A 20,035-nucleotide genomic window follows, 5' to 3' on the forward strand; every position below is an offset into this window, starting at 1 on the left:
CTTAGAGGAAGCTTGAGTACTACAATTCCTGCTTGAGCATTAATGTAATAGCTCATAGCCTTAACCACAAAAAGGAATAAAAAGGAGGCTAGGGGACAACCTTGAGGACTAATCTGGTAATCTCAAACCTGTCTCCCTTGACTCCACCAATAAGAACCTGGTTGTGGGTTGATCTGTAGAGGAATGACACTCCTCTGATCCATGCATCTAAGAAGCCAAAGCGAGTAATGTGCCCTCTAGAAAGCCCTAGTGCACCCTGTCATAAGCTTTCTCAAAGTCCAAGAGTAGAATGGCCAACCTGTGGCCATTATGCATGGCCCACTCCGAAGCCTCCCAAAATAAGATGTTATCAAAGATGCTCTTGTCATGCACAAAATCCGTCTGCGTATCATGGATAAGATCTAATAGAAAGGGCTGTAGATGAAGGCTGATAGCTTTAGCTAGGATTTTGAACAAGATACCCAGCAAGGTAATCGGTCTCCACTAAGATACTAAATTCCTGCAACCCCCTTTCGGAATCAAATGAATGAGACCCTCCGTAAGTGAGTCTGTCATCTCACCCGAGTCTCATACACCCTGCAGGGCTGAGATAATATGATCCCGAATCTGATCCCAAAAAGTAATAAAAAATAAGAGGGTTAGTCCATCTGAATTAAGACACTTGCCCTTGTGAAGGGCAAAGAGAGCAATCCTGAACTCTACATTAGTGAAGGGTGCATCAAGTGAAACAATCATATCCCCTGTCACCAACCCAAGTAAGTGTCGCCAAATAACCACTCTAGCATCATTTGTGGCCTAAGTGTCTGGATTTACTATAAGAAGGGAGGCATAGAATTCGGTTACAACCTGCAAGACGACCTCTGGATGTGTCTAAAGAACTCTACCTGAGTCAACAAGCTACACTCTCCCTACTATCTCTGGGACCAAGAGTAGAAAAGAACTGCTTGTTAACCCTACCTCCCTTCTGTGTCCAAAATGACTCGAACGTAAAAGACATACTCTGCTCTCTGAACTAAAAGTGTATGCTGCTGAGCCCTTGCTGCAACAAGGCGGTCCTGAATCCAAGCATCTATAGGCCTCTTTTGTTGTCTTTTAAGTTGAAAATCCCCAATTCAAGAAATCACAAATGATGATTACAAGGGCAACCATTTAGAAGAAATCTTTTATGTACCCACCCTACAAAGAAATGTGAAAAGTACTTGAGCATTGAATTTAGAAATGCCCATTCTACATTTCTTTCACACGTTTCCCATAAACTAATTATTAGGTGTATAACATGATAGTGATAAACTATAATAGCTTCAAAAGGTACACTATGCAAACAATGGACATCAAAATGAACATATCAAGCTAAAAGATACATCGTTAGTAGGCTTTTAATGTTTAGCTGTAGGTAATGCATCTTGTGTCTTGGGTAACAAATCCAATCATCTAGCATAGATTGGCAAACATATGCGAGGATATAAAATGTGCCACGATGTACGTGTACACTTAATGCCTTATATCCAACAAGCATCTACTGTGAGAGTGTGGAATCTCACAAAGGTTGGTTGAGACAAATAAGTTATTACAATACTTATGACTAGAGCAAGGGTGAACAACTAAATGATAAATTGCATAATGGGTGGCTAAAAGTCCTTCAACAATGCCACATCTCATGTGGGAGAAATTGAGACTAACAATTCCAAGCTACTAGATTCAAGTAAAAAGAAAATTTAAACCATCAACTATCCATTCTAATGTATTTAGCTAGGTGGTGCTTTCTCGAGTTCTTGCACTTATGGTTCTATATTCATTTGCATCCTTATAGTCTCCCTTGGTCTTTCAAGTATCGCCTTCGCATGATGAGAGACGCTTTATTTTTTCTTTGATAATGATGTACTACATAACATCTTCACATCCAAAAACAAGTGTGCCTTACATTGCAATCGTTGAGAGATTACAAAATCACATTTCATTCAACTTAGCACAAGTAGAAGAATCCACCCTACATTATTATCTTCCAATGCTGCATGTGCCATGTTGGTTATGTTTGTCAAGTCTAGCAAATCATGCATGATGGCCCACATTTGCAACTCTAAGCATGGCAACTTGGAGAACGCACGGAAATAATGCATTGACAAGATGTTTTTCAAATGGATTGGAATTATTAGTGAATAATTGATTCAACCACTAAAACCTACATTTGCGTATGGGAGTTATGGGGCTTCTCGAACTCATTGACTTGGATGATACAAGTAATCCCTTAGTGATTGTTACGCTAAGAGTCCTATAGCATTGTTCGAGTGAATGCTCATGACACTCGAGTATTAGCCTAGTTCTTTATCTATAGGGGAGCTCTTTATCCTCAAAGTTTACTTTCACCAATTTTGTGCATCTTTCAAAGACTGGCTCATAGAGGCATTGTAACTCCATTACCTTGAAATCCCATTGCATTGATTTGGATATAAGTGTCTCACTAATCGGGAAATATTTTACCATCTATTCCAACTATGCCTACACTAGATAGAGAAACCTTTTTTTTTTTTTTAAATAGATAGAGAAACTTAAGGAGACCCATATGACGTACAACCTGAAGGATTTTACAAATCTGATTATTATTTTGGGGAGGCAAGCATTTGAAAATGTGAAAGCTTCCTCACTCAATTCACAGAATTTCATTTCAAATCTCTGCCTTAGAAATCTTGTTCCCAAACTCGTGGTAAGCAATGCATCTCTCATACATCCTGTTAAATTGATATATGTGTATCACTGTGAACCAATGGCCTGGGCATTTCTGCACTCTCTACGGTACCTCCGGATCTCCTTCACTGCTGCAAGGACTGTATGCAGAAGAACAGGCACAAAAAATGGCTGGTGTAAAACAAAAACAGATAGTTAGAGCTGCTCTGCATTCTCTTCTCAATTTATTGAGTGCTCAGCAGTATATATGAAGGCGAGCACTTACTGTGTAGATAGCAAAATGATGCTCCAAAGGTAAATACAGGAGGGACATAATGGATGGCTGAAAAAAGGCTTCCTCAGCCCAAGCTCGTGCTTTTCGGGCAGCCTCTGCAAGTGATGGAGCTTGGTTTACCATAAATGGAACTCATATAGAACGAACGATACATACACCGAATTTCATCAGCTCCCTTTCCATTAGAAAGATGGGAAATGCCGAGGTTGAGTAGAGGCAGAGATGTTGGACCATGATAAGCAATAAACACCAAAGAGACCATACACGTGCAGACATGCAGAAAAGCTTTACGTACACAATCAAACTTCATCTTTGAGGAGCTCTACTACACAATAAGGCTAAAACCGATTTTTAAGAACTTTGCAGCAAGGTTAACATAAGACCTGCAGCAGCTGTATAGCCCCCTTGTGAAGCATTTTCTTCAGCTGCTCTTGCTGCTAAAAGTGAACTCCTGACCTGCAGTAAAGACCACACGAGTCAACCATTACCATCAAAGCTTACAATTTGAAAGTTTGGTAGACATAACACACCCAAAATTATCTACCGTGGTGTGCAAGATAGTTGCAAACAACTTGAAATCTTTTCAGAAATGTAAAAGAGAATGTTTACACAGCACTACATCGTTTGTTAGCCTGATCCCAGACAGTGCGTAAGAATATACCTGAACACCTATCTCATCCATGATGACCATATTTGGAAGCGACTGGACCTGCATAAAGGTACCATGCACATGTATCAGACAAAGGCAGGCTTCTCTCAACATACCTGTTCAAACAGCATGGATGCCACAGTGAAGCAGGTATATGTAAGCAGGTGTATGACTGGTGCCAAGAGGCTGCCAAACTTTTGAGAAGGGAACAGAAATCCTAAGGTCACTCCAAAACTTGACAAGCTTGAACAAAGACTACATACTAGTAAGTCGCACATGTATCTGGACAGATACATGAGAAGCTCCCTGAGACAGCACTCAGAAGGGGTTTTTATGTATCAATGTCATTATGATTCATAAGCGTAGAAGGCCTGCTGGCCAGTAATTTGCAAATCACTAGGACATCTTGGTGAGCCTTCTACTTCATTGTCACAACCCCTAGGCCACCCAGTAATGAGCAAGACAACCACATACAACCCAACTTCAAATGCCCCATCAGGTGGTTCCCACAAGGGGCACTAGAAAGATTTGCATTGCAATTGAGAACATGATGCTCCTCTGAACATAAGGTGGCGGGTCTGAGTCTATTATAAGATACTGAAGATGGAGACACCGCACACCACATCCTCTTCTAGGCCCTCCACCTGGTTGAAGACCTTTTCTTGCACTCCAGGCCCTCTATCAACTAGGGCACCAGCTCCGAAAAACAGGAGAGAACTGCACAAAGACACTGACACCTGCTTCCTCTGCTCACATGCCCTCTCTCCTTTTGAGCCTCTGATCATGCCAGAGACCTTTGCATCAAATCAACATAGTGAAGTAATGGGGTTTCTTCAGATGAGCATCCAAATGCTTGTATTTGGTTACCCTCTAATAATTATGATGCCCCTAGAGTGCTCAAAAGCCGGAGTCTTGAGATTTTGTTGCATCAATTCTTACGAGGAGCCTTGATGTGTGCGGCACTGTCATAAAGATGCATCCAGTGAGTAGCAATATGAATTGTCAACTTGAAATACATGATGTCTAGGGATGTAACATTAGTCATGCTAGTAACAACTGTATGACTCCCTCAAGGTAGCTTTACAATAACATGCCATATCTTATCTAGGAATTTCTGCATTCCAATCTCTCTAGTGAGAACTTTGTCAGGGAGATCCAACACATGTATCCCTCAATAATCATCCATCCAATTCCTGCCTTTTTGCAACCCTCGTGTTGGGTTGCATCCATTACCTTGCAAGGGAGTTTAGAAATGTCCATTGTCAAAATAGTAGCAAGGGTAGCAAGGTAATGAATGTGTTGGCATGTGGGCTTGAGGGTCCCATTCAACATGGTCCAAAAAGAGAAAGTCCATCCATTTTTAAGGCACTTACCACACAAGTTCACAAACACTTAAGAGCCAGCCCCTTTAGTCATCAAATGCACCTTATCAAGGAGTTAGTGAGGTTCTGGTTCTTTCAAGTGGTGTATTTTTTATGGGAATCAATTGTGCAAACATGGAGCTACACATTTCATCGCATTCCAAGGAGAATTGAATACTCTATGCCCATACAACCTAGATACTCATGGATTAATCTCCTACTTTCGTGTTGTTTATTCATGATACAAAAGGCTTGAATCGAGACTTTGGCATGTGCCATATGACCTTGGAAACTTTGAAGTATATCAATCTAGTTTCCATGCAGCTCTCATAGTGTAAAAAGAATCGATGATAGTTATCAGAGCCAAAAGATTGGATATGCCTTCAAGGGCCACGAAATATCCAGTTGGGTGAGGCAATGGATTACACCTAAGACAATGGTGCCGCTAGGACTCCTATGTGCCCTGAAAGATTGAGCATATCCTCAAGAGGGAAGTTTTTGTTCAAGTTCTAACAGAGATCACATCTCAAAGAACTTCACATTGAAAGGACTTGGCATGGCAGCTCTCGTTAGTTCAAAATATTTTACAACCGCGTCAATTGAATTGGGACATTACGCAAAAAGGTAATTCCAACAGAATAGTTCATATATCAAGCAATGACCTCAATCAAAGAAATACGGGTTTGTCCAAAGATGTTAGAAATTACCAAACGAGAAAGCGATTTGAGTGTAGAAGCAAAAGAGACCACATCTGCTGCTGAACGTCTCCGCAACAGTACATCTAACTCCCTGGAACATGTGAACTAAACTTATTATGTCAATCTATATGACGTGCAATACTGTGAAAGTATAGACCAATAAAAACCACAACCCACAGACAAACGAAGCCTCGCTTGAGGATATGGACCCACTCACCCCAACCTGTATTCTGCCCATTCACCCGCACACACCTGCCCCATCAGTGCACATACGCACACACACACACACACAAAACCCAGCTTCCTCCAAATGTACTCAGCAAATAAAATCTACGTCAGTTACATCATTCTACTCCTACAAAAAATATTATGTACCAGCCAGGGCCAAATTAGGGAAAAATAAGCACATGGCCTCCTCTACAAAGCACGTGAAGGATGAAAAGGGCCATAGAGACATGCAGCAAATTTCCATCCCTTGGAGGGTCCTCTGAATACTTAATTTCTATAAAAGATTTCTCTTTTTGTGCTTCTTTAGTTTTACTTATCCACAATAAATTCACGTTGTAATTTCTCGTGAAAGAAAGACATGGGTAGTTTTTGAGTTAAAAAGTCCTAATCATGTATGAGTCCTATTAATCATGGTTAGTTTATGGTCTGCATAGAGAGCCTTTTATCGAGTTGGTCATGAGTGACATACTTTGCATCTAGAAGAGTCTACCAAACGGTTGGACACTCAAATCTAGCAACGTTAGTTATAGAAAAACTAATGAGGCAGGCATGTGGGCAGCACTAGAGAAAGTACCTGGTTGTTGTGGAGCATCTATAGGACAGATTCAGTGCGGATCAGACACGTGGCCAGCAGGGACAGCACAGAGCATCTGGCACAGGTGTACAGGGCTGGAAGGGTCCTGGAACAGAGGCCTCTGGAGCTACTACAGGCTACACAGTTGTAGGACGTCTGAAGGTGGCTGCCGACGATTGTATAGAACCATACCAAGTGCATACAGGCTGGAGCAGGTCCAGCAGACAGGCACGAGAACAGGAGCAGATGCGCGACTACTAGGCGTGGAGAACTGGCCAGAAAAAAGGCCAAGAAAGGACCTGGAACAGGGTCGGACAGTGGCGCCACGTGGCCAGACTGAGCAGCAAAGTGGTGGAGCCAGTCTGTGAACTGGTCAGTCAGTTCATTTAGTTGGCTGGGCGGCTGGCTGGGCGGCTGGGTTTCCAGCCTATAAAAAGGGCCCATTTTCTTGGGCAATCTATCCAGTAATTTTGGTGAGCAGTTCATCCTGCTTCAAGATGCCATCCACAAGGCTATTGGTGCAGCAAGGGAAGTGGGGACACAAAGAGCTCAAGGGTCTTCACTGTTGGCTGCCCTCACAGAAGACAGGATCAAGGAGGAGACTTGTGCCTCAGTTGACTCTTTTGCATTTAGGCTGAGATTGTCAGATCTTTCGGAGGAGACCCGATCAATGGATGGGGGTTTCTATTGGAAGGGAAGCCACTTATTCCCATCACTGACCCAGATGTGTGGCACACATATGCATGTTCCCTCTATGATGCCCAGATGCTGACACCGCTGGATATGTCCTCTATGCCCAGGCCCACCACATGACACTGATATGGGGACTGATGAGCCTTTATGAGTCAATTAGAGGCAGAGTTCTTGCCCCAAGTGGTCTATCGGACTAGGTCAAAAGTACGATCGGAGTGAAGGGCTGCCCCCTCTCATCGACCCTTTTTGGGCTTTACATTGATGAGACCTTCCTTCATAGACCGCCTAGGAGGCAAAGGATCACCCCTGGCTGATCTCATGAAACAGATACTGCTATACGCTGATGACATAGTCCTTATCTCATCCTCAGCGGAGGGGCTGCAGAGACACTTGGAGGCCCTAGAGGGATTTTGCAGAGAGAGAGGCCTGACAATCAACCTTGGGAAGACCAAGGTTATAGTCTTCATCAACACCTGACACGCAGTGCTTTGTCGACTCAATTTCACCTATCGAAATGAGCTAGTGGAGATAGTGCAGTCCTACACATATTTGGGAGCAGTCTTCACAGGAGCCCATGCACGACTCTTGGCATGATTCGAGAGACAATGCTTACAGGCACACTTTCAGGATCCACCGACAAAGTGCTGGCTTTTCGATACACTAGCGCGACCGACTGCAATGTATGCACCACCCTTCTAGGGTTGTGATATACCGATAGAAGATTGAGCGGCTACAGGTGATTGCGGAATCTAGGATGACTCGAAGCAAGCCCTCGGTCCCTCATGAGATAGTACAGGCACAGTTTGCCATGACACCACTACAAACTGATGCCATCTTCTAGACTGACATTCATTCATAGAGTTTGGGACCTACCTCACTGGAGACTACCGAGGCTGGCCCTAGAGTCATCCAAAAGATTAGCTGAGTGCAGGGCGGACACATAGTATGCACGCATATCCACATGGTTTGCCAAGCACGGGGTTCAGATGGACAAGCTCCCTCCCTTTTAGTACAATATGGATGCACCCCCTGAGTCGATCCCGCTAGATCAGATTAACCGTATCATATGGTTAGACCTCCTCCAACTCCACACATCTCGGACTCGAGGGGGAGACCAGGAGCTCCCCACCAAGACCCAGTTCTATCGCGACCACTTCCTGAGCGTCTCGGAGGAGGGATGCATCATCGGCCCCAGTATCTCGAGGACAGAGGAGTATCACATGCATTGAAGAACGCTATTGGGCAGGTGCGTGTTTCATCCCATCAATTGAAACAGGGAGAGCAACACGTATACCAAGAGAGTAGCGGGTTTGCATGCTATGCACACTGGGAGTGATCAGACAGAGGATCACTTTCTATGCACCTGTCTAGCCTACTACGAGATCTGGGGGTGACACCACAGTCTCTATCAAGATGGGAGTGGCTTCGGCCCACTATCACGATTGATCCACTTCCATGACCAAGTCTGCACTAGGTTCTATCTGCTTGAGATGCGCTGACACAGAGAGACCTAGCTACGACAGATCAGAGGGCAGCAGGAGGCGATTAAACCACAGGATACAGAGGCTGACCAGACACAGCGACGAGTCACAGATTTATATGTTTTTGAGTCATCTCCAAGACATAGTGGGATTGAGAAGGAGAAACTAGCCGATATGCGGGCAATCTGGACTATTGAGAGAGTGGTGCAGAGGCCACCCGCAACACGGAGAGCGACTAGAGCACCTTATATTAAGGTCAGACCTATTACAACTTTCCTCAGAGGAGACCGACCAAGACGAGGGGCCATTATGAAGTTTCCTTACGGCATCCTTCACTCCTCCCCTAGTGAAGAGTGTGCAGGATGCGGGGCGTGGCATATGTGAGAGGTCAGGAACTATCTGATTTGGGATATCATATGGCGTGCGTGAGTTATACCAGACCTGAGTGTAGGTGAGTGGTGAGGGACACCATCCCTCTAGAAATCTCTGCCAAAAGTCCTTAGAGTTGTTACTTAACAAAATGTTCAATAGTTCCTTCTCGTTCCAGCAAACGAAATCTAGTTTTTTCCTACGTATCAGTCAATGATACTCGTGTAGCGTCTCTGGTTTGTTCGGAAGATTGTTTTTGGTTTCGAATTTGAGCTGACGACGTAAAGCCTTACACTCATCATCGTACCAACTATTACAAGGTTCGGTCCCAGGTGGTGATGGTGGGCAGATGGAGCGAGTGGTGTGAGGGAAAGCGTGAAGAGCAGCCTCGTGTAATGAGTGGGTGATCAAGGCAACGCGATCCTCTAGTAGGGGTATGAAGTCAATATAAGTGAGAAGTGTGTACAGACAGTCTGAGTAAATAGGTGAGAGATCGTGGTTGAAGCGTATGTCATGATAGGTGGAGTAAAGAATATGTGGGGTGGAAGGTGCTGTGCGACGGGGAGTGGAAATACTAAAGAATAAGTAGGTACAATCAGCCCCTGGAGGAGGAGGTGCTACAGTAAAATTAGGGATGCGAGATGTGAAGGCAGGGGATCCCATGATGTAATCAACCACACTAGAGGCCCAGCCCCATGTGGAAAGCATGTGAGACCACCTGGGGCGGGCCATAAGCGGTGAGAGAGCTGTACGGGGGGGATGAAATCCGTGACAACCCCCCTATTCCAAGGGAGAGGGAAGAGGCCGATGTCATGGGTATGTCGCTCGTAGTTGAAATTGAGGCTGCAGCTGAAATTGAGGCTGAAGCTGAAGATGAGAATGAAGGGCTGAAACTGAAAGTGAAGCTGAAGCAGGGGCTGAAGTGGAAGTAGAAGCAGAGGCTGAGGCTGAAGCTGAGGCTAAGGTGGATCCCGCCTTTGCTTTGAACCCCAAGTCCGCTTCGATTGTAGCGCATGTCCACATTCTCAAGTTTCAGTTGTATTTGCTGTTTTTTTTTTGTCGTCTTTCTTGGATTTGTCCATCTATTTATCTCGTTCTCCCTTTCCCATTTCTTGAATCTTGAATCTTGGACTGACTTCTAGTTGTTTTCCTGTGCAGGTCCTAAGGCAAGAGTGGGAGTGGGAGCACGAAGGCCCCCCCATGGCGGGAGGCACTCCTGGGGCTCGACCCTAGGCCTGCGCGGGGAGTAGGTGAGGGGACTTCGCTAGCTCTACGAACGAAGATGCGCAGCACTTTATTGGCTCTACGAAATAGGAATCGGGGATCGAAGCGAAACGAACAAATTCACAAGAAAGGATTTGATGAAGAGGCGGCAGGGGGGAGGGGTTAGATGTAGAGGTCGTGAGGGGCGGGGGGCTGCTGCGCAAAAGCTGTTGCACGGGGGGGCGAGGAAGGCTGCGCAGGGGGGGCGGTGTAGACAAGCTGCGTGGGGGGGGTGCGGGTAGGCTAGCTGCGCGCGGGGGGGGGGGGGTAGGCTAGTTGCGTGGGGGAGGTGCAATGTAGAGGGAGAGGTGGAGGCCAGCCGGCAGGCAGCAGAGGCAGGACAGCAGAGGGAAGCAGCAACAGGAGGGGAGGCAGGACGGGCAGCAGCCAAGCGGGAGGGGGGGCTGCCAATAGTAGCAGCAGGGCGGCAGCCGACCGGTAGCAACAGCAGGGCGGGAGCGGCGCCAGCAGGGGCAAGGCGACAGGGCGGAGGGAGCAGCCAGCAGGGGTAGGGCGCGTGGGGGAGAGCGGAGAGGGGATGGACAGAAAAACTGTGTAGACATGGTTAATGCTATCATCATGCATGTCACCATAGTCATAGTCATCCCTGGCATCATCATCTCATAATAGATGAAATCTGATCCAATATAATAAGTACAGTAGAGCGCACACATGACGTACTAGGCAGTACAGGCAAGAAGTCTGTAATAGATCGTTGTCTGTTGTCTCGAGTCGTAGTCCATCGTGCCCTCCTAGCGGCTACTCTACGCTTGACGAGCACCACAGTAACCTCTATTGGCCACACCCTAGGTCTAAGAATAGATGAGATATCATCTAGTGTGATCGGTGCGTCTGTCCTCTGTCAATTGTGCCACGTCTCGATCTCAAGGTCTTTGCCTCTCCTGCTATCTGTGATCAGGGAGGCTGCATGCTCTGGCAGGAAGAACTTTGTGATCATACTCGAGGATGGACCAGACAAGGCCTCCAGCCCCCTATCTCCATAATATGATGAGACGCTCTCTATGTCGCGCTCTCTATGTCAAATCACCTCATGAATGAAAGCGGAAAGGCACCTCTGATTTGAGTATGAGAGGATCAGAGGATGGAAATATTATCAAACCACAAAACCTGGAGGACAAACGAGTCTCACATGCACTAAGGATTGACATTGTACAGATGTGGATCTCCTCCCATCAGTTGAGGATGGAGGCAGGGAGAGCTGCAGGTACACATAGAGTAGTGGATCTGCAGGTTATGCACACTAGAGGAGGTGGAGACAAGGGAGAGACTTATGCACAGGATTATGATGCAAAAGCCGTTGTGACGATTTGGGCAAACGTAGCAAGCGGCGCACAGTGGGAAGATCATGGCATAGCTGAGTCTTGGACTGTCGCTGGGAATACGTAAGACGGCTGGCTACGTGGTGGCTGGACGGCAATACACGACTGATTGCCTTAACGAAGTGGTCGGGTACCGGTTCGGCCAACGAGACTAGAAGCACGACTTCAGCGTAGGATTACGCTGTGGAATCGTATCATTTTTCCTTAGAGGACCGACGGTAGCTTGATAGTCACGGACGTCATCGCAGGCGTTAGGACCTGGCTTCTCGCGTCATGGCTACTTGATTGGCAAATTTGGAAGATGCGTGGCTCAGGCTGACCCTTCAGAATTGTGCTACGTATTAGAAGCATCGCAACTATCGGGTGATTGCGCAACTGTGGGATCTCAAACATCATCACCGCTGCAAGAGAGCAGGAAGGCAGGTGACGGAAGGAAGACTTCAGCGCAGGAAGGCTTCGTGGAGCTTCCAGGGAGCATCTTTTTTTCCCTTCTATATAAAATTTTAGTTTCCAGTTTGCAGTCGATTTATTCCTGTACAACAAAGGGAAATTCGAAGTGAAAAAAAAAAAGCTATTTTTCCTTTTGAAACACTGGAGGCAGAAAAAACAAGATTCCAGGGTAAATCCTGATGAATCTAGAGCACGATCTACGCAACAAGTGTCCCATCACACCACACCTCCTTTGGTGGGGAGGATTTCTGTACTAGAAGATGCCTTACAACAGATCATGAACCAGCAGCTTCAAGTGAACCAACAGATCATGAACCAGCAGCTTTAAGTGAACGCTGGTCAAAATGAAATTAGAGAGATGGTGCAAGCCTTGTCAGCTAGACCATCTAGAAATGAAAAGGGCAAAGCTCCAGCAGAGCCAGAGCCCAGTATACACTCGTTGAAACGTGCGAAGGTCAAGGTACCTAATATTGCTAATTATAGATCGGAAAAGTACGCTGGTCGGATGACCAAGTGCAGTTCTGATGTGATCGAGGTTTGGTTACATAAGTGGGAACAAGCCTTCGCCATTTGTGAAATCGGATCTGATCTAAAGAAAATCCGCGAGACCACTCACCTGTTTATTGAGGCAGCGGATAGGTGGTGGATAAAACAACAGAAAGATCAGGTTGCCCCTACCACCTGGGAACGGTTTAAGGCTGAATTTAAAAAACACTTTCTTCCACCTGACGAAGAGTCTCGAGCTTGGGATGCTTACAGAAACCTTCGCTAGAGGAATTTGTCGGTGGCAAAGTACACTGACAAGTTCAAGGAATGTGTTATGAAAATAACAGACCCTCTCCCTATGTCGGTTCAGTTGAAAGACTATATCTATGGACTGAACGACAAGATTAAAATGGAAGTTTGGGCTAAATATGTGACTACAGTAGATGAATCTATTGCAGTAGCCCTGAACTATGAGGATGCCAGAGGCAGATCTAGTGGATTTATGCACGCAGGGACTGAGCATGAGTACCCGAGAAAAGGGGGATTTCAGAGGAAATGGACTTTAAAGACGAGTGTCTCGCAGCCAAGTGGCCAAACCAAGCAGGTGAAGCCGGTTGAGGGACAAGCAAAGACAAGTACCACCGTTCGGGTAAAAAGAAAAGTAACTCCAATGGCAGCCCAGGCTTGGTCAAAGTCCTCGTTGACCCCTGAGCAAAAAGAAAAGCTAGAAAAGAAGGAATGTGCTTCGGCTGCCTTCAGCGACATAGGTGGAAAGATTATCCACTAAACAAAGACCGTCGCACGGCCAATATGATAATATTTGAATGCGACACGGAAATGCAAGAGAGTCCCAATGTGGAATATATGCAGATGCAATTGGCGGGATCTTCTCAGAGGTTAGTACCTGTGTTGTTAAGTGTGCCTGTTACTAAGTTAGTAAGCGGTGCACCCAATAACATCCTTTCAAAGCCCGCAGCAACGGGGTATACGGTTTTCGATGAGCCCGAGTTGATTAAAATGAAAGGGCAAGTAGCTAATCATGATGTGATTGTATTATTTGACTCAGCGTCAACGCACAACGTAATTAACTCGAAGCTTATTAAGAGGCTCAAGTTGAAAACTAGTCCGTCTAACTACGCTTACACGGTCAGGATGGCAAACGGAAGTTCAATTGAAGTATGGGACCAGAGGGTTACCCAGTTGGAACTTCGAATACAGGACTATGTTGAGAAGCTGGACTTTGAGTTGACCAGGCTTGCTCACGCAGATATAGCCCTGGGCATGGCTTGGCATTTTTGGAAAAATCCAGCCATTGATTGGAAAAAGCATATTTACCACTTCAAGATGAACGGGGTAGAATATGTTTTGCGAGGTGAAAAGGATTTACCTCGAGGACCATTAATTTCAGCCATGGAAATTCGGAAGACTCCGAAAGAGTTTCTGTGTTTGTGTATAGCATTGGTAGAGTCGATTGATGATGCATCGACTAGCACTGAGGCTACCCAAGATGGGGAAATGGCCGAGTTGGCTAAGGAGATATCGGAGAAGTTCTCTGATTATTTTAGGGATGAGTTACCTTGTCGGTTTCCTCCAGAGCGGAATGTTCAGCATAAAATTGAGCTTATCCCGGGGGCAGAACCTGTAAATAGACCTCCCTATAGATTAAGCTTTACAGAAGAAGCTGAGGTGCGAAGACAACTGGAAGAATACCTCAAGCTGGGACAGATTCAACCCAGTTTTTCACCTTTTGCTTCGCCAGTGATATTACAGAGCATTGAATAATATCACTATTAAGCACAGGCATCCGATGGCTCGGATCGATGATTTGCTAGATGCATTACATGGGGCCATAATTTTCAGTAAGATAGATCTTCAGTGTGGCTACCATCAGATCCGTATTAAAGCCGAGGATGTCCATAAAACCGCTTTTAGAAGCAGGTTTGGTCATTATGAGTTTTTGGTAATGCCCTTTGGACTTACCAATGCTCCAGCTACATTCGTCATGCTTATGAACGATTTACTACGTCCGTATATCGGAAAGTTTGTAGTACATTTTATTGATGATATTCTGGTATTCAGTAAAAGTATTACTGAGCATTATGAACACTTAAGAATAGTGTTTAGTACTTTGAGGAAAGCCAGTCTTTATGTAAATAAAAAGAAAACTATACTGTGTATGGTAAGACTTGAATATTTAGGATTCATAATTACTCCTGAGGGGATAGAAATGGATCCAAAGAAAGTGGCTGCGATACTGACTTGGCCAATCCCTCAGAGTTTGACCGCTTTGCGATCATTCTTGGGATTTGTCCAATTTTATCGAAGGCATATCAAAGGATATTTCGAAATAGTATCCCCATTGACTGATCTGACTTCAGATAAAGTACCTTTTATATGGAGACAGAATCAACAGGAAAGTTTTAACACCATAAAACAAGCTGTGGCCACACGACCGGTGTTAAAAATAGTTGATCCCCAGAAACCGTTGTTCCTTGAAACCGATGCAAGTGGCATTGCGGTAGAAGCAGTTCTCCTCCAAGAGGAAAGGCCAATAGCCTTTGAAAGCACGAAGCTTTCTCCCTCTCAACGGAATTGGCCAACTCATGAATTAGAGTTGTATGCTGTTGTCCATGCTTTGAAAACATCGAGACATTATTTGTATGGATCAGAGTTTTAGGTGGATGTTGATCATGATACTCTAAAACATTTTTGTAAACAACCTGACCTGAGAGGCCGCCAAGCTAGATGGGCAGAACTCATGCAGGAGTTTAACTTGACGATTCGGCACCGAAGAGGGAAGGATAATAAAGTTGCTGATGCGTTGTCAGACATTATGCATAACATGAGTTTCACGGTGTTAGAGAGTGCTCTAATGACCGAGATTAGAGAAACTCAAAAGGTGGACGAGTTTGTCCAGAGCCTATGCTCATGTGTTAAAACCCGGGGAAAAGGATGACCTGGCATCAAGAAAAGGCCAAATGGCAAGGTAGTAGTACCTAATCAGAATGATCTCAGGCAGAGAGTCATTCAACAATGCCATGATAGCCCATGTGCGGGACATCCAGGAGTCGAGAAGACATATGATCTCGTGAAGCGAGATTTCTTTTGGCCAAAGATGAAAAAGCATATTCATCAATATGTGACACGTTGTTTTTCGTGTCAGGTAAGTAAGGTAGAGCGGGTGAAGCCACCCGGACTTTTACATCCCTTGGTGATACCACTAAGTAAGTGGGAGAGCATTTCCATGGACTGTATTGTAGGTTTGCTTACGACACAAGGTGGATATGATTCTATCCTTGTGGTGGTTGATCATCTTACCAAGATGGCTCACTTCATTCCAACTAGAGAATCTGTTAGTGCCCCGCAAGTGGCGGATTTGTTTATTTAACATATATTTCGTCTGCATGGATTACCCAAATCCATAGCGTCAGACAGAGATGTCAAATTTACCGGTCATTTCTGGACTGCGGTATTTGAGACACTCCAAAATCACACCACTAGAGTGTGGAAATTTGCCTGTGTGTGATAAGGTGGTGGTGGCGCCTGGGGTTTTTGATGGCGGGGAGGGCATAAAACTAGCTGAGGTGCTGGTAGTGAAGAAGTCTCTGAGTGTACTTTGCCTAGGTGGGGCTGGTCTCGGCTGTCTGTCTCCCAACAAAGTCTCTCTATGTCGCTTGAGCTCTGATAAAAACAAACCCAAGCATTTTTTATCTTCGTACTCCGTCACCCTACGGAGTGGGCCAAATCCCTTTCTGAATAGACAGTGGTATCTTCCTCGGATTTCATAATATACCGTGCATCTACATACGTAATGCTTCTCTGTCTCCTCCTCCTGCTGGCATAACTAACATATCCGATCCTGAGGGGCTGTGTGGGTGTATCTCCCTGTCTCTATTCTCAACCGATGTGATGAGGTTCGAATTTGGCCAATAATACTACGTAGCGCGTGAGATAGGTGTGTGTCCATGTATGCTGGCCTGGCTATAAGTTCATCTGGAGATAAATGAAGAAAATGGCTCTAGTAGTGTGCCATCTTCTTCCCTAAAGGCTCATGTGGTCTAGTCCAGGTTCTCTCAGTCTCCAACTTGACAATATCAGCTCTAATGATCTTGTTTCGGTCATGGCGAGACACGTCTAACTTGGGACAATCCAAACTGTATTGAAAGGGTGGGAGTGCATTGAAACTGTATTGAAAGAGAGAAGAAGAAGAAGAATGTATTACCGTCCTCTGGGGGCCGAAATACCGACCCATGGGACCCATAAAAGTCACGATACAAGTGTCTCCTTCCTTTTATGGAGAGAGAGAGAGAGAGAGAGAGAGAGAGAGGTCCGTGGGAGTGTTCGCGGGCCTATGGGACAAAGTGCAAAGTTCACCAAAAGGAAGGACTCATACAAGCCTCTAAGGGCACGCTAAGGCCCTTGCTGAGTACTATGCTGAAATAAAGAGCTCAATAGCTCAAGCAAAATCAAGTACCAAACATATATACTGAAAGCTGGAATTCAGAAACCAAAACCCAGTAGTGTGGTGGCTCGTCTATGAGCTGTGAAAATGTCTCGGATCTACGTCTGTCAGGCTATCTCACGCTATGGTGGTGGACGGGGACATGGTCTCCTCGATCTCTGAACCCGCTGAGTTATGTTCAGAGTGACCCCTCGTCTCAGGTCTCCTTTGAGGAAAGCTGTGATAGGTCAGATCTCAATAGAATGTGCTCTAGTCGCTCTCCGTGTCACGGGTGACCTCTGCATCCCTCTCTCGGTAATCTAGACTGCCCGCATATCAGCTAGCTTCTCCTCCTCCATCCCACTATGTCTTGGAGCTGACTCAAAAGTATAAAAATCTATGACATGCTGCTATGTCTGGTCAGCCTTTGTATCTTGTGGTTTGGTCGCCACCTGCTGCTTTCTGATCTCTCCTAGCAGAGTCTCCTTGTGTTGGGCATCATCTCAAGCAGATAGAGCCGAATGCAGACCTCATTGTGGAAGTGGATCAATCGTGATAGTGGGCCGAAGTCGCTCCCATCCTGATAGAGACAATGGTATCGTTCCCTGATCTCATAGTAGGTTGGGTAGGCACAGAGAAAATGCTCCTCTGTCTCAATCACTTCGAGTGTGCATAGCATGCACATGTAGGCTAGGGCAAGCAATGAAAGGTGAAAAAGTGAGGCAGCGAAAGCAAAACGAGATGCTGCAGTGTATTGCTGCAATGAATGAACTAGTACAAAGTACACCCAATATAACAAAACCCTAGGACAGGGTGTCCTAGCTAGACTAAGTGTCCTAACTGGTATATGCACTAACTGTACCAAATGTCCTAACTGCCTATAACTAGGCCTACGAGGTACATACCAAGGAGCGAGTGGAACATGTCCTAACTGCCTATAACTAGGCCTAAGGAGCGAGTGGCATGCATGGATAGCCCGTAGAATGGATAGCACATGTCCTAACTGCCTATAACTAGGCCTACAAGGTACATACCAAAAGGAGCGAGTGACAGCTATGGACATCCCATAGAATGGCCTACAAACCTCGCTCCATGGTATGGGCTGAAGTATCCTCGACACTTCTCAGAATACCTGAGGAACGAATGTCATGGTTGCATATGTTCATCCTGTAGGGATATAGCAACCTATGACTATATAGAGCATAACAGATCAAGCCACAAAAGGTACTAAGTTCAAAGCTCATTGGAAGCTTCAAACTTAGGTCGAGGAAGAGCCTTCGGTAAAAAGATCTATCAAGTTGTCTTCAGTGGGAACATAAGATAACTGAATATCACCTGTTGATAATCTCTCTCTGACATAGTGATAGTGAACCTCAATATGCTTTGCGCGGGCATGGAACATTGGATTTCGTGCAACAACCAAAGCACTCTAACTATCCGTGAAGATGACGGTAGTACAATCTGACATGCATGAAGATCTACAAATAACTTTCAGTGCCAAACACACTCCACCGTAGTTGTAAAAGCTGCTCTGTACTTAGCCTCACAAATAGAAGTAGCAACTATAGTCTGCTTCTTGCTGAACCAAGAGATGCATGAAGCACCAATCATGAAACACTTGCCACTATGTGATACACAGGTGTCGGAACAGCCAGCCCAATCACTATCAGTGAATCCATGCATGACAAGTAAAGAATTGGCCTCATAGAGAAGACTCAAATGCTGCGTGCCTTTGAGGTACCTGAAGACACGCTTCACGGCCTACCAATGGTGTGTAGAGGGGCTGTGCATATATCTACTCGGGTCTAGTATGGCATAAATAAATCACACAATCAACTGCCTGCTGATAGAGGGTGACATCACATGCACCACTGCCATCCTCAGATGAGAAGTGAAAATCAGGCTCTAATGGTGTGGATATTGGCTTGCAATCCTCAAACTAAAGGCGTTGCAAAAGCTGTCCAATACAATTGGATTGTGACATCAAGATACCCCCCTCACTGCAAGCAAATTGAATGCCCAGATAATAATGCAAAAGACCAAGATTAGGCATAGAAAATGTCTTCTGTAAGTCAAGCTTAAAATCTGCAATTTGCTCAGCATGTGTTCCAGTCACAAGCATATCATCCACATATAGTAGTAAAATCAGCAAATCTGTCCCACTCTTACGGATGTAAAGGGTAGCCTCTGGAGGGCTGTTCTGAAAGCCAAGACTAAGCAAAAAAGCATGTATCCCGGAATACCAAGCCCGGGGTGCCTATTTCAATCCATAGAGGGCTTTCTTTAACCGGTATACCTTGCTTTCAGAACTTGCAACCTCAAAGCCAGGAGGTTTCTTAACATTGACTTCCTCCTACAAGTGGCCCATGAAGAAAAGGTGTCTTAATATCAACCTGATATACTTTCCAATGAAAGTGGGCAGCAAAGGCAATAACAATCCAGATTGTAGTGATCTTGGAAGTGGGGGCAAAATTCTCCTGAAAGTATTTCCTTACTGCTGTGCATAGCCTTTAGCAACAAGACGGGCTTTGTAATGGTCCACTAAACCATCAGCTTTCCGTTAAATTTTGTATACCCACTTAGACTCAATGACATTCTTGCCAAGAGGCAAGGCACACAACTCTCAAGTGTTATTCTGATGAAGGAAATCCAATTCAGCTTGCATAGCCTGCAACCAACATTCATTTTGAAAGGCATCCTTATTGCATAATCGCTCTTCATTGCATGCTATAGCAACCAATGCAGAAGCAACCGAATTAGCATGTTCTTTCCTGACAGCTGCTCTACTACGGGCTGGTAGAGGAGCATCTTGTTTGCTGTCTTTTAGAGTGTCAAGGAGCCAACGGGGAAGCCTTTTGGGCTCCTGAATTTCAGCTCTCTCTTGATCAATAGCCCTGTGCACAATATCCTAATCAATCTTAGGCATATCAGGCTGATTTTCAGATTGTACATGTGGCTGGAAATTACCAATAGAAGGAGTGACCTTAGATATGACATCATCATGGGAGTCTGACGGAAACAAAGGCATCAAACTATTAAAGAGATC

At 45.2% G+C, this 20,035-nt stretch overlaps 1 protein-coding gene across 1 annotated transcript in view; it reads right to left on the reverse strand.

Annotated features, from left to right (window-relative positions):
- Window positions 1-2,289: 2,289 nt before the first annotated feature.
- LOC147896100 (GPI transamidase component PIG-S-like protein) overlaps window positions 2,290-20,035 on the reverse strand; it is a 120,832-nt gene continuing 103,086 nt past the window's right edge. The window contains exons 9-14 of the mRNA XM_087382838.1: window positions 5,674-5,755; window positions 3,618-3,665; window positions 3,340-3,412; window positions 2,948-3,051; window positions 2,756-2,853; window positions 2,290-2,652 (exon numbers count right to left, since the gene is read on the reverse strand). Coding sequence (XP_087238964.1) covers window positions 2,643-2,652; window positions 2,756-2,853; window positions 2,948-3,051; window positions 3,340-3,412; window positions 3,618-3,665; window positions 5,674-5,755 — 415 coding nt within the window. The 3' untranslated portion in view covers window positions 2,290-2,642. The remainder of the gene's footprint in view (window positions 2,653-2,755; window positions 2,854-2,947; window positions 3,052-3,339; window positions 3,413-3,617; window positions 3,666-5,673; window positions 5,756-20,035) is intronic.

The sequence above is a fragment of the Dipteris shenzhenensis genome, chromosome 12 (assembly GCF_047967505.1).
Source record: "Dipteris shenzhenensis isolate YYH24624 ecotype China chromosome 12, Dip_SZ_1.0, whole genome shotgun sequence".
Lineage (NCBI taxonomy): Eukaryota > Viridiplantae > Streptophyta > Polypodiopsida > Gleicheniales > Dipteridaceae > Dipteris > Dipteris shenzhenensis.